This window comes from Mustelus asterias, chromosome 1, assembly GCF_964213995.1.
Source record: "Mustelus asterias chromosome 1, sMusAst1.hap1.1, whole genome shotgun sequence".
Taxonomy (NCBI): domain Eukaryota; kingdom Metazoa; phylum Chordata; class Chondrichthyes; order Carcharhiniformes; family Triakidae; genus Mustelus; species Mustelus asterias.
This window is the reverse complement of record NC_135801.1, coordinates 196,873,805-196,898,174: the sequence shown is the minus strand read 5'-3', so window position 1 is coordinate 196,898,174 and position 24,370 is coordinate 196,873,805. Positions and strand designations below refer to the sequence as shown.

General features: G+C 45.5%; 1 protein-coding gene across 3 annotated transcripts in view; it reads left to right on the top strand.

Moving 5' to 3' along the window:
• Positions 1-24,370, top strand: part of znf638 (zinc finger protein 638) — a 279,892-nt gene that overhangs the window by 146,868 nt on the left and 108,654 nt on the right. For all 3 annotated transcript variants that reach the window (XM_078224710.1, XM_078224700.1, XM_078224717.1), the window contains exons 4-9: positions 1,202-1,240; positions 1,416-1,963; positions 9,811-9,869; positions 10,096-10,236; positions 14,653-14,787; positions 24,206-24,249. In XM_078224710.1, the coding sequence (XP_078080836.1) occupies positions 1,202-1,240; positions 1,416-1,963; positions 9,811-9,869; positions 10,096-10,236; positions 14,653-14,787; positions 24,206-24,249 (966 nt within the window). The remainder of the gene's footprint in view (positions 1-1,201; positions 1,241-1,415; positions 1,964-9,810; positions 9,870-10,095; positions 10,237-14,652; positions 14,788-24,205; positions 24,250-24,370) is intronic.

Sequence of the window (24,370 nt, the reverse complement as noted above, 5' to 3'; positions counted from 1 at the left end):
AATGGCCACCACTCGTGGTGGTGCTGCTGGAATTAGAGGGCTGCCAACCAGTCAGAGCTAGCAGCTCTGAAGTGGTACTCCCTCCTCGGGTGGGGCAGAAGTCCTGCCGCTAGCCATTTAACATATTTTTTTGATGACAGGGCAGGAAACCCCATCATCTGAAAAATCTTGCTCAGATTTAGCTTTAGCTTGAATTCTGTTCTCAAACTGCCCTGGTGAGGAGGTTTGAACTTCTGTGCTGTGGATTGGTAGCCTTGGCCTATGCCTTACTAAAGTACTGAACCACTACACTACCTGAATGTTAAAGAAGTGCATTTTGTTCTCTTGCATCTGTCAGTTGAAAATTCATATCTTTATAAAAACACTCAAGTCAGAAATGTACCACCCAGTATCTATTTAACCTCCTCCTCTCTAGTTATTGTAATAGGACATTGAACACCAGTTTATTGCCCGGACGGCACAGTGGCACAGCGGTTAGCACTGCTGCCTCACAGTGCCAGGGACCCGGGTTTGATTCCCGGCTTGGGTCACTGTCTGTGTGGAGTTTGCATGTTCTCCCCATGTCTGTGTGTGTTTCCTCCGGGTGCTCCAGTTTCCTCCCACATTCTGAAAGACGTGCTGGTTCGGTGCATTGACCCGAACAGGCGCTGGAGTGTGGCGACTACGGCAATTTCACAGTAACTTCATTGCAGTGTTAATGTAAGCCTTACCTGTGACTCATAAATAAACTTTTAACTTTAACTTGGTCTGATTGAGTGAAACGGTTATGGTAATAGATCAATAACCCAAAGGCCTAGATTACTAATCCAGAGAACATGAGATCAAGTTTGACTATGAATTTGAAAATTTGAATTGGCTGAAGTGAAACCTGGGGGAAAAAGGCTGACATTACTAAAAGTAACCAAGAAGTTGCCTGCTTTGTTGCAAATAAGCAGTAAATTCCAGCTTTGCCAGTGGCATCCACATCCCATAAATCAACAAAGAAGAAACTAGGTCTACATCTAGGTAAAGGTTAAAAGGAGAACTCTGTATTCTGCAGTTGCTTTCCTCTTTTTTGCCATTTACATTTTGAAAAGAATGCTATCTACTGTGAACTTCCTGGGAGCTACTGATTAGGGTACACTGGTGTGATTTGTGGAGCCCGCAGGTGTAGTGCCTGGTGCAGTTTCTCCTAATAAACTTGTAATGTTTTATGTTTTAGGTATCCAGATTGGGTTCCGGATGCTGTTCCTGCAAAAAAGTACGTTGCATTTTACAAAATTCTGTCCTATTTTCATCGAGAGGCGGTATAATTGAAGTCTTTAAATTCTGTCTATAGATGCTGAAAACTGTAATCAAAAGGGTCTTTCTTTTTAACACAGACCTTGTGCTAAATTATTGGTGATTTGAATTTGCTTCAATTTTATTTCACTCAGAGAGGATGTCGGAAAGAAAGAGAAAGAAGTGGCTATTGGAGAACCGGCCTCTGCATCCTTCAGCACAGGGCGGATGAGTCCAAAGCGCCTAAGCCCCCGGCGCATGAGTCCTAGATCCAGTCCCAGGCACTTAAGCCCACACAGACCCAGCCCTCGGCATCCGAGCCCTCGGAGGGCAAGCCCACGACGCACTAGTCCGCACCGTTCTAGATCCAGTCCAAGGCGTACCAGCCCACACCGATCCAAATCCAGCCCCAGGCACACCAGCCCACACAGACCAAGGCCAAGCCCAAAGCGGTCCAGTCCTCATAGGTCCAGACCAAGACGTCTGAGCCCATACAAATCTAAGTTGAGTCCCAAAAGTTCGAGCCCTCACAGACCCATTCCACGCAAGCCCAGCCCCAAGCGCAAAATACAGAAGGAATTGCCTCCTAAGAATTCCAAGCAGAAGCCTGCTGCAAGCCAGCCGACAATTCAAAAGCCTGCAAGTCAGAAGCCTGTAAATCAGAAGATTAAAAAGCGACCTGTGGCTGCCAAGAAACCCATTGGTGAGACAAAAAAGATTTTGCGTATTGTAGCAGCATTCATCTATCATACACTGTTTATATTTTGCAGTGGCATGTGTCTAGCTGTGTAATGCCGGCTCCTCACATTGTGACTCTTTCATTGGGTGTAAACTGATTGGCAAAGCAAAGAAAGCCATACCTTTGATTCTGCCTTCATTTTAGTTAGTTTGCAGCATACACCAGGAAGTTTCTCTTGCTGATGTGAATATTGTGGGTAGAACGCTTCCTGAAGGAAATGTGCTTTGTAATCATTTATTTTCATTTGAAACAACTGATTTTTGCTCTTGTCTAGTTCCCGATCCTAGTAGTACTATTGAATATTCCTCATAGCTGTTTCTGCCTATGTGAACTGTGATCCTGAGTGTGAGGTGGCTGTACTTCCATAGAGGCCTTTAAAAAAAATTATTGCATGGGATACGGTCACAACAGGCAAGGCCAGCATTTATTGCCCACCCCGAATTGCCCTTGAGAAATTGATGAGTCGCTTCCTTTAAATAGCTGCAGTCCATGTGGTGTAAGTACATCTACTGCTGTTGGGAAGGGAGTTCCAGGATCTTGAACCAGTGACATGAAGGAATGGTGATATATTTGCAAATCAGAGTGGTGTGTGGTTTGAAGAGAAACGTGCAGTTGATGCTGTTTCCATGCATCTGCTGCCATTGTCCTTCTAGATGGTAGTGGTCATGATTTGGAAGCTGCTGTTGAACGAGCCATGGTGAACTGCTGCAGTGCATTTTGTAAATAGTGCATACTGCTGCAATTGTGTGTTGGTGGTGGAGGGAGTGAATGTTTAAGGTGGTAGATGGCATACCAATCAAGGTGGACTACTCTGTCCTGGATGATGTCAGGCTTCTTGAATGTTGTTGGAGCTGCACCCATCCAGGCAAGTGGACACTAATCCATCACGACCCTGACTTGTGCTTGGCTAGGGGTGCAGCCAGTTCTGAAGCAAAGTCTTCAGAACCATTTCCAGAATGTTCTTTGTAGTATTCAATGCCTTCAGCTGTTTAATATCGCATGGAGTGAGTTGAATTGGCTGAGGACCGGTATCTGTGGTGCTGGAGACCTCAGGAGGAGCTTGTGATGAATCATCCACTGTGTACTTCGGGCGGAAGATAGTTGCAAGTGCGTCAGTCTTGACTTTTGCACTGAAGTGCTAGGCTTTCCCATGATTGAGGCTGGGGATGTTTTTGGAGTCTGTTCCAGTTAGTTATCCATTCACAATTGGATGTGGCAGCACTGTAGAGCTTCAATCTGATCCACTGGTTGTGGGATTGTTTAGCTCGGTCTATTGCATGCTGCTTCTGCTGTTTGGTATGCTAGTAGTTTGTAATGTACCTTCATCGATTGACATCTCATTTTTAAATATTCCTGGTGCTGCTCGTGGCATGCTGTCCTGAACTTTTCATTGAACCAGGGCTGATCCCTGGTTTGGTGGTAATGGTAGAGTAAGGCGTATGCCAGGCTGCTAGGTTACAGATTGTGGTTGTATACAATTATGCTGCAGCTATGGCCCACAGCACTACATAGATGCCCAGTTTTGAGTAGTTAGATCTGATTAAAAGCTATCACACATAGCATAATGGATTGCCACACAGCACGATGGAGGGTATCCTCAGTGTGAAGACGGAACTTTGTCACCACCAGGTGGTCACTCCTACCAATACTATCGTGGAAAGATGCTTCTAAGGATAAGTAAATTGTGAAGACGAGGTGAAGTGGATATTTCTCTCTTGTTGATTTCCATCACTGTGCTGCAGACCCAGTCTAGCAAGTATGTCCTGTAGGATATGATGTGGAGATGCCGGCGTTGGACTGGGGTAAACACAGTAAGAAGTCTCACAACACCAGGTTAAAGTCCAATAGGTTTATTTGGTGGCAAAAGCCATTAGCTTTCGGAGCGCTGCCCCTTCATCAGGTGAGTGGGATCTCTGTTCACAAACAGGGTATATAAAGACACAAACTCAATTTACAAAATAATGGTTGGAATGCGAGACACGACACACGACAACGCAGAGTCGCTGAGCAGAGACTGATAGCCAAGTTCCACAGACATGAGGACGGCCTCAACCGGGAACTTGGGTTCATGTCACACTATCTGTGACCCCCACGACTTGCCTGGGCTTGCAAAATCTCACTAACTGTCCTGGCTGGAGACAATACACATCTCTTTAACCTGTGCTTAATGCTCTCTCCATTCACATTGTACCTTTAAGACTTGATTACCTGTAAAGACTCGCATTCCAACCATTATTTTGTAAATTGAGTTTGTGTCTTTATATACCCTGTTTGTGAACAGAACTCCCACTCGCCTGATGAAGGAGCAGCAAGCACTCCGAAAGCTAGTGGCTTTTGCTACCAAATAAACCGTTGGACTTTAACCTGGTGTTGTGAGACCTCTTACTGTAGGATATAACCAGCTAAGTCAGTAGTGGTGCAACCAAGCCACTCTTAGTGGTGGGGTAGTACGATGGCACAGTGGTTATCACTGCTGCCTCACTACTGCGCCAGGGACCCAGGTTTGATTCTGGCCTTGGGTATCTTTGTGGAGTTTGCACATTCTCCCTGTGTCTGCGTGGGTTTGGTCCAGATGCTCATGTTTCCTCCCACAGTACAAAGACTGCAGGTTAGGTTAGTTGGCCATGCTACACTTAGCATCTGAAGATGTGCAGATGGGTGGATTAGCCATGGTAAATGCGAGGGGTTACAGGGATAGGGTGGAGGGGAGGGGAGCGTCTGGGTGGATGCTCTTTCAGAGAGTCAGTGCAGACTCGATGGGCCAGATGGCCTTTTTCTGCACCATAGGGATTCTATGAAAATTCTGTGCCCTTGCTACTGCCGCCCTCAGTGCTTTTTCCAAGTGGTATTCAGCATGGAGGAGCACTGTCCAGTTTCATTCATATTTAGTAGCAATTTGATACATCTGAGATGCTTACTAGGTAATTGCAGAGGGCATTTAAGAGTCAACTACATTGCTATGTGCCTGGAGTCAGATTCTTGCCAGACTAGTTCCAGATTTATTAATTGAATTTGAATGTCATCAGCTGCTGTGTCCCCAAAGCGTTAGTCTGGGCCTCTTAATTACTGGTCCAGTGACATTACCACTGCCACCACTGCCTCTGCGTGAATAAGATACTTTTAGTATTACTGCTGATACTTAGCTGATGATTAACATGTGTACATGGTTTACAGCACCAGTTCTTAATTACTGTTCAGGGTTGGGATATCTGGTTGTGCTTTTTTTCCCTCTCCTTGAAGCCCAGGGATTCTTAAAATTATCTGATTTCATAGAACATAGAAACACTACAGCACAAACAGGCCCTTCGGCCCACAAGTTGCACCGGTCATGTCCCTACCTACCTAGGCCTATATATAGGCTTACCTATAACCCTCAATCCTATTAAATCCCATGTACTCCTCCAGAAGTCTCTTAAAAGACCCTATCGAGTTTGCCTCCACCACCATTGACGGCAGCCGATTCCACTCGCCCACCACCCTCTGAGTGAAAAACTTACCCCTGACATCTCCTCTGTACCTACTCCCCAGCACCTTAAACCTGTGTCCTCTCGTAGCAGCCATTTCAGCCCTGGGAAAAAGCCTCCGAGAATCCACCCAATCTATACCTCTCAACATCTTGTACACCTCTATCAGGTCACCTCTCATCCTTCGTCTCTCAAAGGAGAAAAGACCGAGCTCCCTCAACCTATCCTCATAAGGCATGCCACCCAATCCAGGCAACATCCTTGTAAATCTTCTCTGCACTCTTTCAATAATTTCTACATCCTTCCTGTAATGAGGTGGCCAGAACTGAGCACAGTACTCCAAGTGGGGTCTGACGAGGGTCTTATAAAGCTGCATCATTATCTCCCGACTCCTAAACTCAATCCCTCGATTGATGAAGGCCAGCACACCATACACCTTCTTAACCACCTCCTCTCCCTGCGAGGCTGATTTAAGAGTCCTATGGACCCGGACCCCAAGGTCCTTCTGATCCTCTACACTGCTAAGAGTCTTACCCTTGATATTATACTCCTTCATCCCATTTGACCTGCCAAAATGTACCACTACACATTTATCCGGGTTGAAGTCCATCTGCCACTTGTCCGCCCAGTCTTGCATCCTATCTATGTCACGCTGCAGCTTCTGACATCCCTCCAAAAGATTTCAGTGAAGGTACACTGTACCTTCACTGAAATCAAATAATTAGCCCAAGATATTAAAGTGAATGGATAGTCACTGATTCCACTCGTTAGGGACTGTAGAACCAGGAAGTTATTCTAAAAGTTCAAGCCAGAACTTTCACGACTGAAATTGGGAAACAGTACTATATTCACAGCCCAGAGGTTTGGAACGTTATTATGAAAACGGCATTTGATACTGTTATGACATGGCAGATGGTCAGTGATGAATTACCCAAATCTCAAAGTGAAAGTTGAAACAGCTGCCGGAACGATTTGCAATTTGTGTATTATGAGACGATTTTCTGAAATCAGAAAGTAACTTCTCAGACCAATTGTGATAATTTTAATATTAAAGTTAAATATTTATTAAATTGAAGAAATAGAAAAATGTTGCACTTTACACAAGAATACCTTTACACTGTTAACACTACTTTTAGAATATGTCCAAGAAGGTCTTGGCTTAAAATACACTCAAAAGATAACTCCTCTCCTGGTGGCAACAGTCTTTATAGTTTTCTAATCGATAAAATTCTAGTACATTTACCACACAGTGCCCTACTGCTCTTAGGATGTTCTCTGAGGGTGACAGCAAGCTGGTTCTCCAGGTTTGGTCCTTATCTTTTTTTGAGATCTCACCAGCTACCATGCATGCGCATGCACACGTTCTTTGTTTCTTTACTTCAACCATTACCACTACCGTTGCCTTTTTTTCTAAAATATCTTTGTTATTTAATCTCTCCCAACCTCTACCTTCACCCCAGACCTTCGTTTTTGTTCATCCTTCCCCTTTCAACAGCATAAAGCCCATCATATTTCTACCTTCCTTTAGTTCTAATGAGTCCTATTTGAGTGGAAATGTTAACTCCATTTTCCTCAGTACTTTTAGCACTTCCTGTTTTTAAACATATTTAACCATCTACTTTCCTTCACCAGCTCCTGTAGTGCTCTGCTTCTGAGCAGTAACTGAGGTTTACTTATTCATTCATGGGACATGGGCGTTGTTGCCTAGACCATTGCCTATCCCTAATTACCCTTGAGAAGCTCACCCATGGTGGTGAGCTGCCTCCTTGAAATGCTGTGGGTTGCCCCACAATGCCATTAGGGAATTTCAGGATTTTGACCCAGTGACTGTGAAGGAACGGCGATGTATTTTCAAGTCAGGACAGTGAGTGGCTTCTTGGAGGGGAACCTGCAGGTGGTGGTGTTCCCATGTATCTGCTGCCTTTGTCCTTCTCGATGTAAGTGGTCGTGGGTTTGGAAGGCTGTCTAAGGATCTTTGGTGAATTTTTCAGTGCTTCTTGTAGATAGTATACACTGCTGCTACTGAGCATTGGTGGCAGAGGGAGTGGATGTTTGTGGAAGTGGTGCCAATCAAGCGGGATGGTTTGTCCTGCATCATGTCAAGCTTCTTGAGTGTTGTTGGAGCTGCACAAGGCAAGTGGGGAATATTCCATCACACTCCTGACTTGTGCCTTGTAGATGGTGAACAGGCTTTGGGGGAAGGTTAGTCGCCGCAGTATTCCACACCTTTGACCTGCTCTTGGAGCCACTGTGTTTTAAGTGGCGAGTCCAGTTGAGTTTCTGGTTAGTGATAACCTGAAGGATGTTGACAGTGAGGGATTCAATGATGGTAACACTAACTTTCAAGGGGTGGTGGTTAGATTGTTTGTTATTGGTGATGGTCTGGCATTTGTGTGACGCGAATGCTACTTGCCACTTGTCAGCCCAGACTTGAATATTGTCCAGATCCTGTTGCATTTGAACAGGACTGCTTCAGTATCTGAGGAGTCGCAAATGTTCATAGAATCCCTATAGTGCAGAAGGAAGCCATTCGGCCCATCGAGTCTGCATTGACAACAATCCCACCCAAGCCCTATCCCTGTAACCCTACACATTTGCCCTGCTAATCCTCCTAACACTAAGGGGCAATTTAGCATGGACAATCAACCTAACCACATATCTTTGGAGTGTGGAGGAAACCGAAGCATCCGGAGAAAACCCACGCAGACACGGGGAGAATGTGCAAACTCAACACACCCAGCCGAGGCCGGAATTGAACCTGGGTCCCTGGTGCTGTGAGGCAGCAGTGCGAACCACTACACTGCCGTGCGCCCATCGTGCAATCGTCGGTGAACATCCCCAATTCAGACACAGGGAAGATCATTGATGAAGCAGCTGAAGGTGGTTGGACCTAGGACACGACCCTGAGGGAGTCCTGCAGGGATGTACTAGAGCCAAGATGACTGACCCTCCCCCATGACCATAACCATCTTCCTATGAGCCAGGTATGACTCTAACCAGCGGAGAGTTTGCCCCGATATCCATTGATTTCAATTTTCTGAGGCTCCTTGATGTCAAGGGCTGTCACTCTCACCTCACCGCTGGAATTTAGCTCTTTTATCCATGATTGTACCAAGGCTATAATGAGGTCAGGAACTGCGTGACCCTGGCGAAATCCAAACTGGGCGTCACTGAGCAGGTTATTGCTGAGCAGGTGCTGCTTGATAGCGCTGTCAATGACCCCTTCCATCACTTTACTGATGATTGAGAGTAGACTGATTGGGCAGTAATTGGCTGGTTTGGATTTGTCCTGCTTTCTGTGTACAGGACGTACCTGGGCAATTTTCCACATTGTCGGGTAGATGCCAGTGTTGCAACTGTACTGAAGAGCTTGGCTAGGGGAGCAGCAAATTCTGGAGCACAAGTCTTCAGTGCTGTTGCTGGAATGTTGTCAGGGCCCATTGCCTTTGCAGGATCCAGTGCCTTCTGCTGTTTTTCTGATATTCTTGAGTTCTGGCAGGTGTGCAGGAGCATCCCAGGATGATTGGTTCCCCAGTGTTATCATCCCTGAATAGTAATGCATTCCAAAATAGATGGTGTGTGGTTGTTGCTATATATTAGTAGCTTAAATTCCACATGTTTACTATATCTGCTCTCATAAAGCAGATGGTGTTTCCTTTTACAATGTCTATATTGGTAATTATAAACCTGTGCTGCTGCGACACTACCTGCAGAGTACATAAAACACCTAGTTGTAATTAACAGGTGATTACTTTTTATCCATTCTTGGGTTGTGGGCATCACTGACCAGGCTGATGTTTAATCCCCCTCAAGGTTGTCCTTAAGGTGGTGGTTGAGTAACTTATTCTTGAGCTGCTGGTAACCAACTGTTGTTATGACTGGGTGACTTGTTAGGTCAAATATAGGATGGTTAAGTTGTTACCTAGGATGGTGTTGGACTGGAATCCTATGTGGGCCAGATAAACAGCATTGTGGCTGTACCAACCACATGGACTGCAGCAGTTCAAGAAGGTGGCTTACCATCACCTCAAGGACAATTAGGGATGGCAGTCAAAATGTTGGCCTAGCCAGTGATGCCCACATCCTGAGAGTGAATAAAGGAATGTTTGGCTAAAGAAGGAAGGCTTCCTCCTGAAGAAGATTGGTAAACTAGTTAAAATTCTGAATGCTTTGAGTTTACATTGATGCATTGTTGAAGATGGATTATGGGGTGGGATTTTCTGGCCTTGCCCATCCTGAGACTGGAAATTCCCACCCAAGGTTGACGGACCTTTCGATAGTCTGTCAAATTGTTATTTGTTTGTGATTATTAATTGGGTTGTATCTCACTGGGTTTTTTGTCTCTAGGCGCTGCTGCTGTCAAAGTGGAGAAACCTACTCCTCAACAAGAGGCAAATGCACAACTGGTAAGTCTCAGTTATTCCTTTGTAGGATATAAAGTGGAAAAAGTGGGCCCCTATTTAGTATTGTCAACAAGATGTTGCATAAAGTGCGAGTTCTGCGTAATCTGGTTTAATTAAATTGATTCCTTTGAGAGCTTGACTCTGTTTACTGTTCCTGTTGGGTGGGGTGTGTGCTGGATGTCTGTTCCTGATCATGCCATTGAAGGGCTAACTTTTGTTTATTTTGAAGATGGAAGAAATGAAGAGAAGTGGGCGTGTGGTTCACATCACTGATCTTCCCCATGATGGCTACACTGAAGACGACATCGCAAAACTGACCCAGCCATTTGGAAAAGTCGCAGCCATTAAGCTAGTACGCACCAAAAATGAGGTAACTGTTGCACAGAAAATAAATCGTTTCTTATTTCTTCCCACTATTTCTCACTCTCTACCACCGAGTGAAATGTGAAAGAGCAGTGTGTTTCTTTATGTTGTGAATTTATATATTTTACCTGCTTACCACACCTCTCACTCTAATAACACACAATCTTTGGTTCTTGCTACTAGGTCACAAAATGATGCACTAAACCTGTTCTTATGTATGATTAACTATGTTTGGCACTCTTCAGTAAACCCCTTTGGTTTTCTGGTGGGTTAAATGCAATTTGCAAAAAGGAAAATCTGTGTTTAGTTATCCAGTTTGTGATGATGCCAGCTAGGTGGTGATGGGAGTATTGCAAGCTGGATTCACTGCCTTAGGGCTATTGGCCGGGATCAGTGTCCCTTGTTAGAAGCTATTGTGTGTGAATTCAGGGAAGGACAGGTTCACCTTTGCAGCTGATATTTCCTATGCTCAAAGAGATTATAGACAATCTATTGGTTCACAGTGGCTCACTTGTGTATCAAAATCTCACAATAGATATTTGGGTGGTGTGCAGGAAGGCAGCTATCACTCGTGGAGCTGTGCTCTAGCAAAGGGAGTTGATAGTGGAAGGGAGAAAAATTGGCTAGAAAGGTCACCATGTTTGAAGAGTGGTAGGGCGGCACAGTGGTTAGCACTGCTGCCTCACAGCACCAGGGACCCGGGTTCAATTCTGGCCCCAGGTCACTGTCTGTGTGGAGTTTGCACACACTCCCCATATCTGCGTAGGTTTCCCCCCACACTCCAAAGATGTGCGGGTTACGTGGATTAGCCATGCCAAATTGACCCTAGTGTCATCAGGATTAGCTAGGGTAAATGCATGGGGTTATGGGGATAGGGCCTGGGTGAGATTGTGGTCAATGCAGACTCAATGGGCCAAATGGCCTCCTGCAGCACTGTAGATTCTGTGATACATAGTACATGAGTTTCCACTTATGGTAAGAACTAGGGGTCATAAATACATAGTCACTTTTACAATTCCAGTAGGGAATTCAGGTGAAAAGTCTGTACCCCGATCGTGGGATTTTCTGCAGTGGAAAAGGTTGATGTGAATCATGTGGATGTGTTTAAGGGAAAGTTGGAATTAAGGAGCAGGAGTAGGTTAATTGGCCCATTTGAGCATGTGCCACTATTCGATTTGATTATGGCTGATCATCTACCTAAACATCCATATATCCCTTGATTTCATTGGTTTTCAGAAATCTATCGATTTCTGTCTTGAACTTATTCAATGATTGAGCCTCTGCAGTGCTCTGGGGACAAGAATTCTAAAGATTCATCACCTACTGAGTGAATAAATTCCATAGAATCCCTACGGTGCGGAAAGAGCTCCATGGAGTCTGCACCGACTCTCTGAAAGAGCATCCCACCCAGCCCCTCCCTTCTACCCAATCCCCGTAACCCTGCGCATTTACCATGGCCAAGCCACCTAATTTGCATATCTTTGCACTGTGTGAGGAAACTGGAACACCCAGGAAGGACCCATGCAGACATGGGGCAAACATGCAAACTCCATACAGACAGGTATCCAAGGCCGGAATCGAACCCGGTCCCTAGCACAGTGATGCAGAAGTGCTAACCAAGGTCCCTAGTATAGTGATGCAGCAATCCTAACCACTGTACCACCAAATTCCTTCTCGTCTTAAATGGCCTTCTGAGAATATGTCCCCTGGTTTTAGACTCATCAGCCAAGGGAAACATTCACTCCCACCCTGTCACACCATTTGTACGTTTCAGTGATGTCACCACTCATTCTTCAAAGCTCGAGGGAATATGGATCCAGTCTCCTCAATCCTTTTAAGACAATCTTGCCATCCCTGGGATTAATCTGGTGAACCTCCATTGCACTCCCTCTATGGCAAATATATCCTTTCTTCGATAAGGGGACCAAATAAATACACAATACTCGAGGTGAGGTCTCACCAAAGTTCTATAAATCTGCAGGTACATCCTGTACTCAAATCCCCCTTGTGGTGAAGGCCAACATACCATTTGCTTTTCTAATTGTTTGCTGCACTTGAATATTAGCTTTAGTGGCTCATGAGCCAGGACACCCAAGTCCTTTTGAATACCCGCACTTCCTAACTCTCACCAGGGGGCGGCACGGTAGCACAGTGGTTAGCACTGCTGCTTCACAGCTCCAGGGTCCCGGGTTCGATTCCCGGCTCGGGTCACTGTCTGTGTGGAGTTTGCACATTCTCCTCGTGTTTGCGTGGGTTTCCTCCGGGTGCTCCGGTTTCCTCCCACAGTCCAAAGATGTGCGGGTTAGGTTGATTGGCCAGGTTAAAATTGCCCCTGAGATGCGTAGGTTAGAGGGATTAGCGGGTAAATATGTGGGGGGTAGGGCCTGGGTGGGATTGTGGTCGGTGCAGACTCGATGGGCCGAATGGCCTCCTTCTGCACTGTAGGGTTTCTATGACTATGATTTAAGAAATACTTTGCCTTTCTGTTCTTTCTACCATCTTCTTCGGCAATCACTCGCTGACATGTATGATTGTCCACCTAAGAAACTCTGTGTCCTTGGTCAGGGTTCTGTGGGTCCTCATGTGGCTGATGAGCCCGGTCCCAGAGCCACACACTTGGCAGGTGTTTTCTAGATCGCTGGTATTCCTTTCTCAGGCTCTTTTCCTGGGCCTCTTCTTGCTTTTGGGTGTCACGGCGTCTTGCAGTGCAGAAGAGGCCCTTCTGCCCATCGAGTCCGCACCGATACGAAACAACGACCTGACTTGCCTACTGAATCCCATTTACCAGCACTTGGCCCATAGCCTTGAATGTTATGACATGCCAAGAACTTATCCGAGTACTTTTTAAAGGATGTGAGGCATCCCACCTCCACCGCCTTCTCAGGCAGCACAATCCAGACTGTCACCATCCTTTGGGTAAAAATGTTTTCCCTCATATCTCCCCTAAACCTCCTGCTCCTCACCTTCAACTTGCATCCCCTTATGACTGACCCTCAACTAAGCGGAACAGCTGCTCCCTATCCACCCTGTCCATTCCCCTCTTAATCTTGAACACCTCGATTTGGTTGCCCCTCAGTCTTATCTGCTCCAACAAAAATAACCCACGGTCCTTTTTGAATACCAGCAATTCCAGACTTCTCACTGTTTAAGAAATACTCTACCTTTCTGTTTTTTCTACCAACTGAATAACGTCACACTTATTCAGTTGTGTTCCATTTGCCATGTTCAGGTCCATTCACTTAGCCTGTCCAAGTCTTCTTGAAGCCTCCTTGCATCATCCTCGCAACTCATGTTCCCACCCAAGTTTGGTGTCATCAGCAAATTTGGAAATATTACAATTGGTCCCACGTCTAAATCATCTAAATAGATTGTGAACAGTTGTACCCCCACTAGCAACAGCCTGTCATCCTACCTAGGAAGTAGGAGCAGAAGTAGGCCATTCAGCCCTTTGAGCCTGCTCCGCCATTCTATCTTATCATGGCTTATCTTTCCTTGGTCTCAAATCCACCTCCCTACCTGTTCCCCATATCCTTTTAACCCAGTTTTCATCAAAAATATATCTATGCTCTCCTTGAAACCATTTAATGATGCATGAGGCAGCGAGTTCCACAAATTCACTAACCTCTGAGAAGTAGTTCCTCCCCATCTCAGTTTTAAATCTACCGCCTCTCAACCTATACCTGTCACCTCTTGTTAGAACAAGATTGCCGCATAAGGGGAAACATTTGGTGTATGTTTACCTTATCAATCCCTTTTAGTATTTTGTAGACTTCGATCAGATCCTCTCTCATCCTTTTAAACTCCAGCGAGTATAAGCCCAAACTGTTTAACCTATCCTCAGCGTCAACCCTTTCGTCCCCAGAATCAATCTGGTGAATCTCCTCTGAACTGCCCTCCAATGCCACCACATCCTTCCTCAAATAAGGAGACCAAAACTGGACACAATACTCCAGCTGTGCTATGTTACACTCTGTCCCCGCTTGCAGATTATTTATATAGATTGTAAACAGCTGAGGTCCAAGGACTGAACCCTGCAGCATCCCGCTAGTTACATTTCGCCAGCCAGAGAAGGAAGTATTTATCCTGGCCCTCTGCGTTCTGTCTGCTAACCAATTCTTAGTTCATACTAGTATATTTTTAGTAAATGTTTGTGAACAGACCTCAGTAAACACAGGAGAGAGAAAGCACCCATGAGAATGAAAGGAACAGAACAATATGTTGTTGGGAGGGCAGGAGGCTGATGTGAAGCAAAACACTGGCACAGACCTATTGGGCCAAGTGGCCTTTTTTACAATAAATACTTACAAAGTTTAGTGATGCTCAGCTTGAAGTTTGAAGCTATGGAGAAAAAGTCTCTGAGGTCAGAGATTTCTAAGTACTGAGCTCTGTGTAAGGCTGTTGACTAGTTTTTGTTTTGAAATAGGCTTTCCTGGAAATGGCTTATAAGGAGGCTGCAGTGGCGCTCGTGGAGTTTTACAGCATCACACCAGTGGAGATCAATCACCGACAGGTGACCATGGTGTTACTGGGACGGAAGAAGCAAATCCATAAACAGCCAGTAAGTCCCAAGGTGGTTCATTTTCCAGTAAATGGGCAAGACTGTGGTGGTGTAAATTTGGATCCATAGATCATATACTTAATTTGAAGATAGTGAGCAACCAAGCTGTACGATAACATTTCTATCTTCTCATATAGAGAAATGCTTTTTAAAGGTGGACAAATACAGATGTGTATTTCTATAGCATGTTTCATGAAGCTCCAATGCACTTTCCCCAATGCCAATGAAGTGTAGTTAGTGGTTTAATGTCAAAATGCAGCAGCCAATTTGTGCAAAGCAAGCTCCCAGAAGCAGTAATGTTAATGATCAGTCATCAGTTTATCTTGTTGGTTAATCATCCAGGACTAATATTCTCTCATGTTTCTTTGTAGTGGGTATGGGTAGCACGGTGGCAGTGGTTAGCATTATGCCAGGGACCAGGATTCAATTCTGGCCTCGGGTGACTGTGTGGAGTTTGCACATTCTCCCTGTGTCTGCGTGGATTTCCCCTGGGTGTCCTGGTTTCCTCCCATAGTCCAAAGATGTGTGGGTTAGGTTGATTGGCCATGCTAAATTGACCCTTATTGTCAGAGAGATTAGCAGCGTATATACATGGGGTTACGGGAATAGGGCCTGGGTGGGAGTGTTGTTAGTGCAGGCTCGATGGGCTGAATGGCCTCCTTCTCCACTGTAGGGATTATATGACTCTTCGAAAAATTTTCGTGCAGTTCCCATGCATGGCAACTTAAGAGGGAGGGTGGGGCCTGAGTTTAATGTCTCATTCAGGAGATGGTGCTTCTCAATATTTCACTCCCTGAGTATTGTACTTTGAGTGGCAAGTTTGATTTTATAAGACCATAAGACCATAAGACATAGGAGCGGAAGTAAGGCCATTCGGCCCATCGAGTCCACTCCACCATTCAATCATGGTTGATTTCAACTCCATTTACCCGCTCTCTCCCCATAGCCCTTAATTCCTCGAGAAATCAAGAATTTATCAATTTCTGTCTTGAAGACGCTCAACGTCTCGGCCTCCACAGCCCTCTGTGGCAATGAATTCCACAGACCCACCACTCTCTGGCTGAAGAAATTTCTCCTCATCTCTGTTCTAAAGTGACTCCCTTTTATTCTAAGGCTGTGCCCCCGCGTCCTAGTCTCCCCTGTTAATGGAAACAACTTCCCTACGTCCATCCTATCTAAGCCGTTCATTATCTTGTAAGTTTCTATCAGATCTCCCCTCAACCTCCTAAACTCCAATGAATATAATCCCACGATCCTCAGACGTTCATCGTATGTCAGGCCTACCATTCCTGGGATCATCCGTGTGAATCTCCGCTGGACCCGCTCCAGTGCCAGTATGTCCTTCCTGAGGTGTGGGGCCCAAAATTGCTCACAGTACTCCAAATGGGGCCTAACCAGTGCTTTATAAAGCCTCAGAAGTACATCCCTGCTTTTGTATTCCAAGCCTCTTGAGATAAATGACAACATTACATTTGCTTTCTTAATTACGGACTCAACCTGCAAGTTTACCTTTAGAGAATCCTGGACTAGGACTCCCAAGTCCCTTTGCACTTTAGCATTATGAATTTTGTCACAAACTTCTGATTTGGGCCTGAGTACCATCTGAACACAGCTGACAGGAATGGGAAAGTTGAACGTTGCATCAAGTATAATATAAGCGGTGGTCACAAAGGTACAATCAAATAGAAGTATGTAACCGAGGCTAGCATTTCAATGTATTACAAAAGCAAGCATGGATTCATGAGGGGAAAGTCGTGCTTGACGAACTTGTTGGATTTTTATGAAGATGTGACTAGTGCGGTTGACGGAGGGGAACCGGTGGATGCAGTGTTTTTGGACTTCCAAAAGGCGTTTGATAAGGTGCCTCACAAAAGGTTGCTGAAGAAGATTGGGTCACATGGAGTTGGGGGTAGGGTGTTGGCATGGATTGGGGATTGGCTATCCGACAGGAAGCAGAGTCGGAATAAATGGGTGCTTTTCTGGTTGGCAGATGGTAACTAGTGGCGTGCCGCAGGGATCGGTACTGGGGCTTCAACTATTTAGCATTTATATAGACGATCTGGAGGAGGGGACGGAGTGTAGGGTAACAAAGTTTGCAGACGACACAAAGATAAGTGGAAAAGTGAATCGTGTGGAGGGCGTAGAAGGTCTGCAGAGAGATTTGGACATGCTGAGTGAGTTGGCGAGGATCTGGCAGATGGAGTATAACGTTGACAAATGCGAGGTTATTCACTTTGGAGGAAATAATAGCAAATTGGATTATTATCTAAATGGAAAAAAATTACAACATGCTACTGTGCAAAGGGACCTGGGGGTCCTTGTGCATGAGACGCAAAAACCCAGTCTGCAGGTGCAACAGGTGATCAAGAAGGCAAATGGGATGTTGGCCTATATCGCAAGGGGGATAGAATATAAAAGCAGAGATGTCTTGCTGCATCTGTACAGGGCATTGGTGAGGCCGCAGCTGGAATACTGTGTGCAGTATTGGTCCCCTTATTTGCAGAAGGATATATTGGCCTTGGAGGGAGTGCAGAGAAGGTTCACCAGGTTGATACCAGAGATGAGGGGTGTTGATTATGAGAAGAGACTGAGCAGATTGGGTTTGTACTCATTAGAATTTAGAAGGCTGAGGGGGGATCTTATAGAGACCTATAAGATAATGAAGGGGCTGGATAGGGTAGAGGTGGAGAGATTCTTTCCACCTAGAAAGGAAACTAGAACTAGAGGGCACAGCCTCAAAATAAAGGGGGGTCAGTTTAGGACAGAGTTGAGGAGGAACTTCTTCTCTCAAAGGGTGGTGAATCTCTGGAATTCTCTGCCCACTGAAGTGGTGGAGGCTACCTCGTTGAATATGTTTAAATCACGGATAGATGGATTCCTGATCGGTAAGGGAATTAGGGGTTATAGGGATCAGGCGGGTAAGTGGAACTGATCCACTTCAGATCAGCCATGATCTTATTGAATGGCGGGGCAGGCTCGAGGGGCTAGATGGCCTACTCCTGCTCCTATTTCTTATGTTCTATATGTTGGAGGCACTGACTTTGGGTGACATTTTTAAATCCAAAGCCCTGTATGTCCTATAGGTGGACATTAATGATCTGTGGCACTGTGAAGTAGAGTCAGGGGATCTCTCGTGGGGTATGACCAACATTATGCCTCAATGCACTAAAACAAATGAAATATATACATTGGTTTTTGTGCAATCCTGCTGTGCCCAAATTGGCCATTGTATTTTCTTGCATAATAAGTAATTACACTTTTGACGTACTTTTGGCTGTCAGTCACTTTGGGATGTGAGAAGTGTCATATCAGCTCTCTCTCGAGCAAGGAGAGAAGTCGCTAGGTAATGCTGGGGTTTTTAAAGAGGGACAACAGGGTCCTTGATGAGAGAGAGGAGGATGTAATAAGTAATCTGATGTCAGGATTTAAAACTGATTTCTAAAGATTAGGTGAAGTGAATGCATTGAAACTGAGGTGGAGCCTTTTATTCCATCTGTAAGATAGCTGCTTTCTCTTCCATCAATCTTTTCTGGAGCCTGGTTGGTCAGCGGAGGCCCCTTCATCCTGCTGCTGCTATTATTGTTGTTCTACCAGTGGAGTTAGGGAGTTAGGACACCTCGGAGGGTTCATACTGCACTGGAGAACTAAGTATCTTAAGTACTAAAAGTTAGCCAGGGCAACATAAAATTGTTCCAAAGAAGTGATATTGGACTCAAAACTTCAATTTTTAAAAAATTTCTTTCACAGGGTGTGGACATTGCTAGCTAGACTAGCGTTTATTACCCATCCGTAACTGCCCTAGAAAGGGTGATGGTGAGCTGCCTTCTTTAATTGCTGCAGGATACGTCACGTTGCCACAGTGGTTAGCTTTGCTGCCACACAGTGCCAGGGATCTGGGTTTGATTCCCGGCATGGGTCACTGTCCATGCGAAGTCTGCACGTTCTCCCCGTGTCTGCATGGGTTTCCTCCGAGTGCTCCGGTTTCCTCCCACAGTCTGGAAGACGTGCTGGTTAGGGTGCATTAGCCATGCTAAATTCTCCCTCAGTGTACCCGAACAGGCGTCAGGGTGTGGCGACTACGCCACTTGGGGAGGCCAACCAGTTGCGCAGGAGTATATTCATAGGAAAAGTATGAATAATTTATAGTTTCATTTGAATTCTGATCAATCCCCAGTAATCCAATGCAAAGATGCTCATCTCATCATAGTTGCTGCTTCCACTTTTTGGACAGTCAGTAATTCCAAGAGTGACTGGTTATCACAAAATTGAAATCTGATTCTCCACAAGTATTTGGGCGAAATATCCAGGACAACAATCTACGCTTTTTATTCTGCAGGCAGTGCTCCCAAAATTGCACTTTAAAACGGTCTACCCTTAGCTTTGTTAGGGCCTGAACAGAACAGTATTAAATAGGATGAAATAAAACAAAAATACACAGATGCTGGTGATTTGAACTAAAAACAAAGTGCTGGGAAAAGCAGATCTGGCAAGGCTTCTTTGACAAAACCTTCCAACCTGCTACCTCTACCACTGAGAAAGTCAAGGGCAGCAAATGCATGGGAATGGCGTCATTTGCAATTTCCCTTTCAAGTCATGCACCATCTGGCTTGAAACTATCGCTATTCCTTCACTGTCCTTGGTCAAAATCTTGGAACTCCCTCCCTATCAGCACTACATGTGTTTTAAAGTTTATTTATTAGTGACACAAGTAGGCTTACATTAACACTGCAATGAAGTTACTGTGAAAATCTCCTAGTCGCCACACCCTGACGCCTGTTCGGGTACACTGAGGGAGAATTTAGCATGGCTAATGCACCTAACCAGCACGTCTTCCAGACTGTGGGAGGAAACCGGAGCACTCGGAGGAAACCCATGCAGACACGGGGAGAACGTGCAGACTTCGCATGGACAGTGACCCATGCCGGGAATCAAACCCAGATCCCTGGCACTGTGTGGCAGCAAAGCTAACCACTGTGGCAACATGACGTATCCTGCAGCAATAAGACCATAAGACATAGGAGCGGAAGTAAGGCCATTCGGCCCATCGAGTCCACTCCACCATTCAATCATGGTTGATTTCAACTCCATTTACCCGCTCTCTCCCCATAGCCCTTAATTCCTCGAGAAATCAAGAATTTATCAATTTCTGTCTTGAAGACGCTCAACGTCTCGGCCTCCACAGCCCTCTGTGGCAATGAATTCCACAGACCCACCACTCTCTGGCTGAAGAAATTTCTCCTCATCTCTGTTCTAAAGTGACTCCCTTTTATTCTAAGGCTGTGCCCCCGCGTCCTAGTCTCCCCTGTTAATGGAAACAACTTCCCTACGTCCATCCTATCTAAGCCGTTCATTATCTTGTAAGTTTCTATCAGATCTCCCCTCAACCTCCTAAACTCCAATGAATATAATCCCACGATCCTCAGACGTTCATCGTATGTCAGGCCTACCATTCCTGGGATCATCCGTGTGAATCTCCGCTGGACCCGCTCCAGTGCCAGTATGTCCTTCCTGAGGTGTGGGGCCCAAAATTGCTCACAGTACTCCAAATGGGGCCTAACCAGTGCTTTATAAAGCCTCAGAAGTACATCCCTGCTTTTGTATTCCAAGCCTCTTGAGATAAATGACAACATTACATTTGCTTTCTTAATTACGGACTCAACCTGCAAGTTTACCTTTAGAGAATCCTGGACTAGGACTCCCAAGTCCCTTTGTCGTGAAGGCCGCCTTGGAGAACGCTTACCCGAAGATCAGAGGCTGAATGCCCATGACCGCTCTGATTCAGCCTCTGACACGACACACGACAGCGCAGAGTCGCTGAGCAGAAACTGATAGCCAAGTTCCGCACACATGAGGATGGCCTGAACCGGGATGTTGGATTTATGTCACATTATCAGTAACCCCCACAGCTTGCCTCCTGGACTTGCAGGCTGTCCTGTCTGGAGACAATACTCATCTCTTTAACCTGTGCTTAATGCTCCCTCCACCCACATTGTCTGTATCTTTAAGATCTGGCTGGCTGTAGGGATTCGCATTCTAATCAGTATTCTGTAACTTGATTTTTGTGTCTCTGTGCCCTGTTTGAGAGCACATTTCCACTCCATCTGACGAAGGAGTAGCGCTCCGAAAGCTAATGGTATTTGCTACCAAATAAACCTGTTGGACTTTAACCTGGTGTTGTTAAAACTCTTACTGTGTTCACCCCAGTCCAACGCCGGCATCTCCACATCAATTATAGACCAGTGAGCCTTCCTTCTGTTGTGGGCAAAGTTTTGGAAAGGATTATAAGAGATAGGATTTATAATAATCTAGAATGGAATAATTTGATTAGGGATAGTCAACACGGTTTTGTGAAGGGTAGGTCTATGCCTCACAAACCTTATTGAGTTCTTTGAGAAGGTGACCAAAGAGGTGGATGAGGGGAAAGCAGTTGATGTGGTGTATATGGATTTCAGTAAAGCGTTTGATAAGGTTCCCCACGGTAAGCTATTGCAGAAAATACGAATGCATGGGATTGAGGGTGATTTAGCGGTTTGGATCAGAAATTGGCTAGCTGTAAGAAGACAGAGGGTGGTGGTTGATGGGAAATGTTCATCCTGGAGTTCAGTTGCTAGTGGTGTACCGCAAGGATCTGTTTTGGGGCCACTGCTGTTTGTCATTTTAATAAATGACCTGGATGAGGGCGTAGAAGGATGGGTTAGTAAATTTGCGGACGACACTAAAGTTGGTGGAGTTGTGGACAGTGCGGAAGGATGGTGCAGGTTACAGAGGGACATAGATAAGCTGCAGAGCTGGGCCGAGAGGTGGCAAATGGATTTTAATGCGGAAAAGTGTGAGGTGATTCACTTTGGAAGGAGTAACAGGAATACAGAGTACTGGGCTAGTGGTAAGATACTTGGTAGTGTGGATGAGCAGAGAGATCTCAGTGTCCATGTGCATAGATCCCTGAAAATTGGCACCCAGGTTGATAGGGTTGTTAAGAAGGCGTACGGTGTGTTAGCTTTTATTGGTAGAGGGATTGAGTTTCGGAGCCATGAGGTCATTTTGCAGCTGTACAAAACTCTGGTGCGGCCGCACTTGGAGTATTGCGTACAGTTCTGGTCTCCGCATTATAGGAAGGATGTGGAAGCATTGGAAAGGGTGCAGAGGAGATTTACCAGGATGTTGCCTGGTATGGTGGGAAGGTCTTATGAGGAAAGGCTGAGGGACTTGAGGCTGTTTTCGCTAGAGAGAAGAAGGTTAGCAGGTGACTTAATAGAGGCATACAAGATGATCAGAGCATTAGATAGAGTGGACAGTGAGAGCCTTTTTCCTCGGATGGTGATGGCTAGCACGAGGGGACATAGCTTTAAATTGAGGGGTGATAGATATAGGACAGATGTCAGAGGTAGGTTCTTTACTCAGAGAGCAGTAAGGGCGTGGAATGCCTTGCCTGCAGCAGTAGTGGACTCGCCAACATTAAGGGCATTTAAATGGTCATTGGATAAACATATGGATGATATTGGAATAGTGTAGGTTAGATGGGCTTTAGATTGGTTTCACAGGTCGGCGCAACATCAAAGGCCGAAGGGCCTGTACTGCGCTGTTATGTTCTATGCTCTAAAGAGAGGGACTTGGTGGATGATGAGTCTGGGAAAGGGTGTGTAGATAGTTTGGGTCATGGTGAGATCAAAAAGGAGGAGGTATTGGGGTTCTTGAGAAACATTAAAGTAGACAAGTCCCCAGGGCCTGATGGGATATACCCCAGAATACTGAGAGAGGCAAGGGAGGAAATTGCTGGGGCCTTGAGAGAAATCTTTGTATCCTCACTGGCTACAGGGGAGGTCCCAGAGGATTGGAGAAAAGTCAATGTTGTTCCTTTGTTTAAGAAGGGTAGCAAGAATAATCCAGGTAATTACAGGCCAGTGAACCTTACGTCAGTGGTAGGGAAATTATTGGAGAGGATTCTTCAAGACAGGGTTTACTCCCACTTGGAAATAAGTGGACGTATTAGCGAGAAGCAACAAGATTTTGTGAAGGGGAGGTCGTGTCTCACTAACTTGATCGACTTTTTCAAGGAAGTGACGAAGATGATTGAATGAGGGTAGGGCAGTGAAAGTTATCTACATGGATTTCAGTAAGGCCTTTGACAAGGTCCCTCATGGCAGACTGGTGCAGAAGGTGAAGTCGCACTGGATCAGAGGTGAGCTGGCAAAGTGGATACAGAACTGGCTCGATCATAGAAGGCAGAGGGTAGCAATGGAAGGGTGCGGGGCTGTGACAGGTGGTGTTCCTCAGGGATCAGTGCTGGGACCTTTGCTGTTCGTAATATATATAAATGATTTGGAGGAAAATGTAACTGGTTGGTGATTAGTAAGTTTGCGGATGACAGAAAGGTTGGTAGATTTCCGGATAGTGATGAGGACCATCAGAGGATACAGCAGGCTATAGATCGGTTGGAGACTTGAGCAGAGAGATGGCAGGTGGAGTTTAATCCGGACAAATGTGAGGTAATGCATTTTGGAAGGTCTAATACAGATAGGAAATATACAGGAAATGGCAGAACTCTTAAGAGTATTGATAGGCACATGGAGCACACCAGGATGATAGGGAGTGGGATAGCTTGATCTTGGTTTCAGATAAAGCTCGGCACAACATCGTGGGCCGAAGGGCCTGTTCTGTGCTGTACTGTTCTATGTTCTATGATAGGGAGAGGGATCTAGGTGTACAGGTACACAGGTCACTGCAAGTGGCGGCGCAGGTGGAGAAGGTGGTCAAGAAGGCATATGGCATGCTTGCCTTCATCGGCCGGGGCATTGAGTTTAAAAATTGGCAAGTCATGTTGCAGCTTTATAGAACCTTGGTTAGGCCGCGTTTGGAACATAGTGTTCAATTATGGTCACCACACTACCAGAAGGATGTGGAGGCTTTGAAGATTTACCAGGATGTTGCTTAATATGGAGGGCATTAGTTATGAGGAGAGGTTGGAGAAACTTGGTTCATTCTCATTGGAATGACTGAGGTTGAGGGGCGACCTGATAAAAGTCTACAAGATTGATGGGCATGGACAGAGTGGATAGTCAGAAGCTTTTTCCCAGGGTGGAAGAGTCAATTACTAGGGGTCACAGGTTAAAGGTGTGAGGGGCAAGGTTTAAAGGAGATGTATCAGGCAAGTTTTTTTACATAGAGGGTGATGGGTGCCTGGAACTCTCTGCCGGGAGAGGTAGTGGAAGCGGATACGATAGTGACTTTTAAGGAGCATCTGGACAAATACATGAATAGGATGAGAATGAAGGGATATTGTCCCTGGAAGGGTAGGGGGTTTTAGTTCAGTCGGGCAGCATGATCGGTGTAGGCTTGGAGGGCCGAAGGGCCTGTTCTTTGTTCTTTGCTTGGTAGAACAGAATGACAAAATTCTGACACTTGTTTTTTCTTTCACTAGGATCAAAAGGAGCAGTCACAGAGCCAAGTCTTCCCCTCTCTACAGTAAGTATCTGAGAAGTAGGCTTCTGAATCCAAGGAAATCCTGGAATAATGTTGATCAACTGTAGGTGAATAAAGTTGAATGGATTGAGTCTCAGTCCCAGAGCTGTCAGTGCTGTTGAAT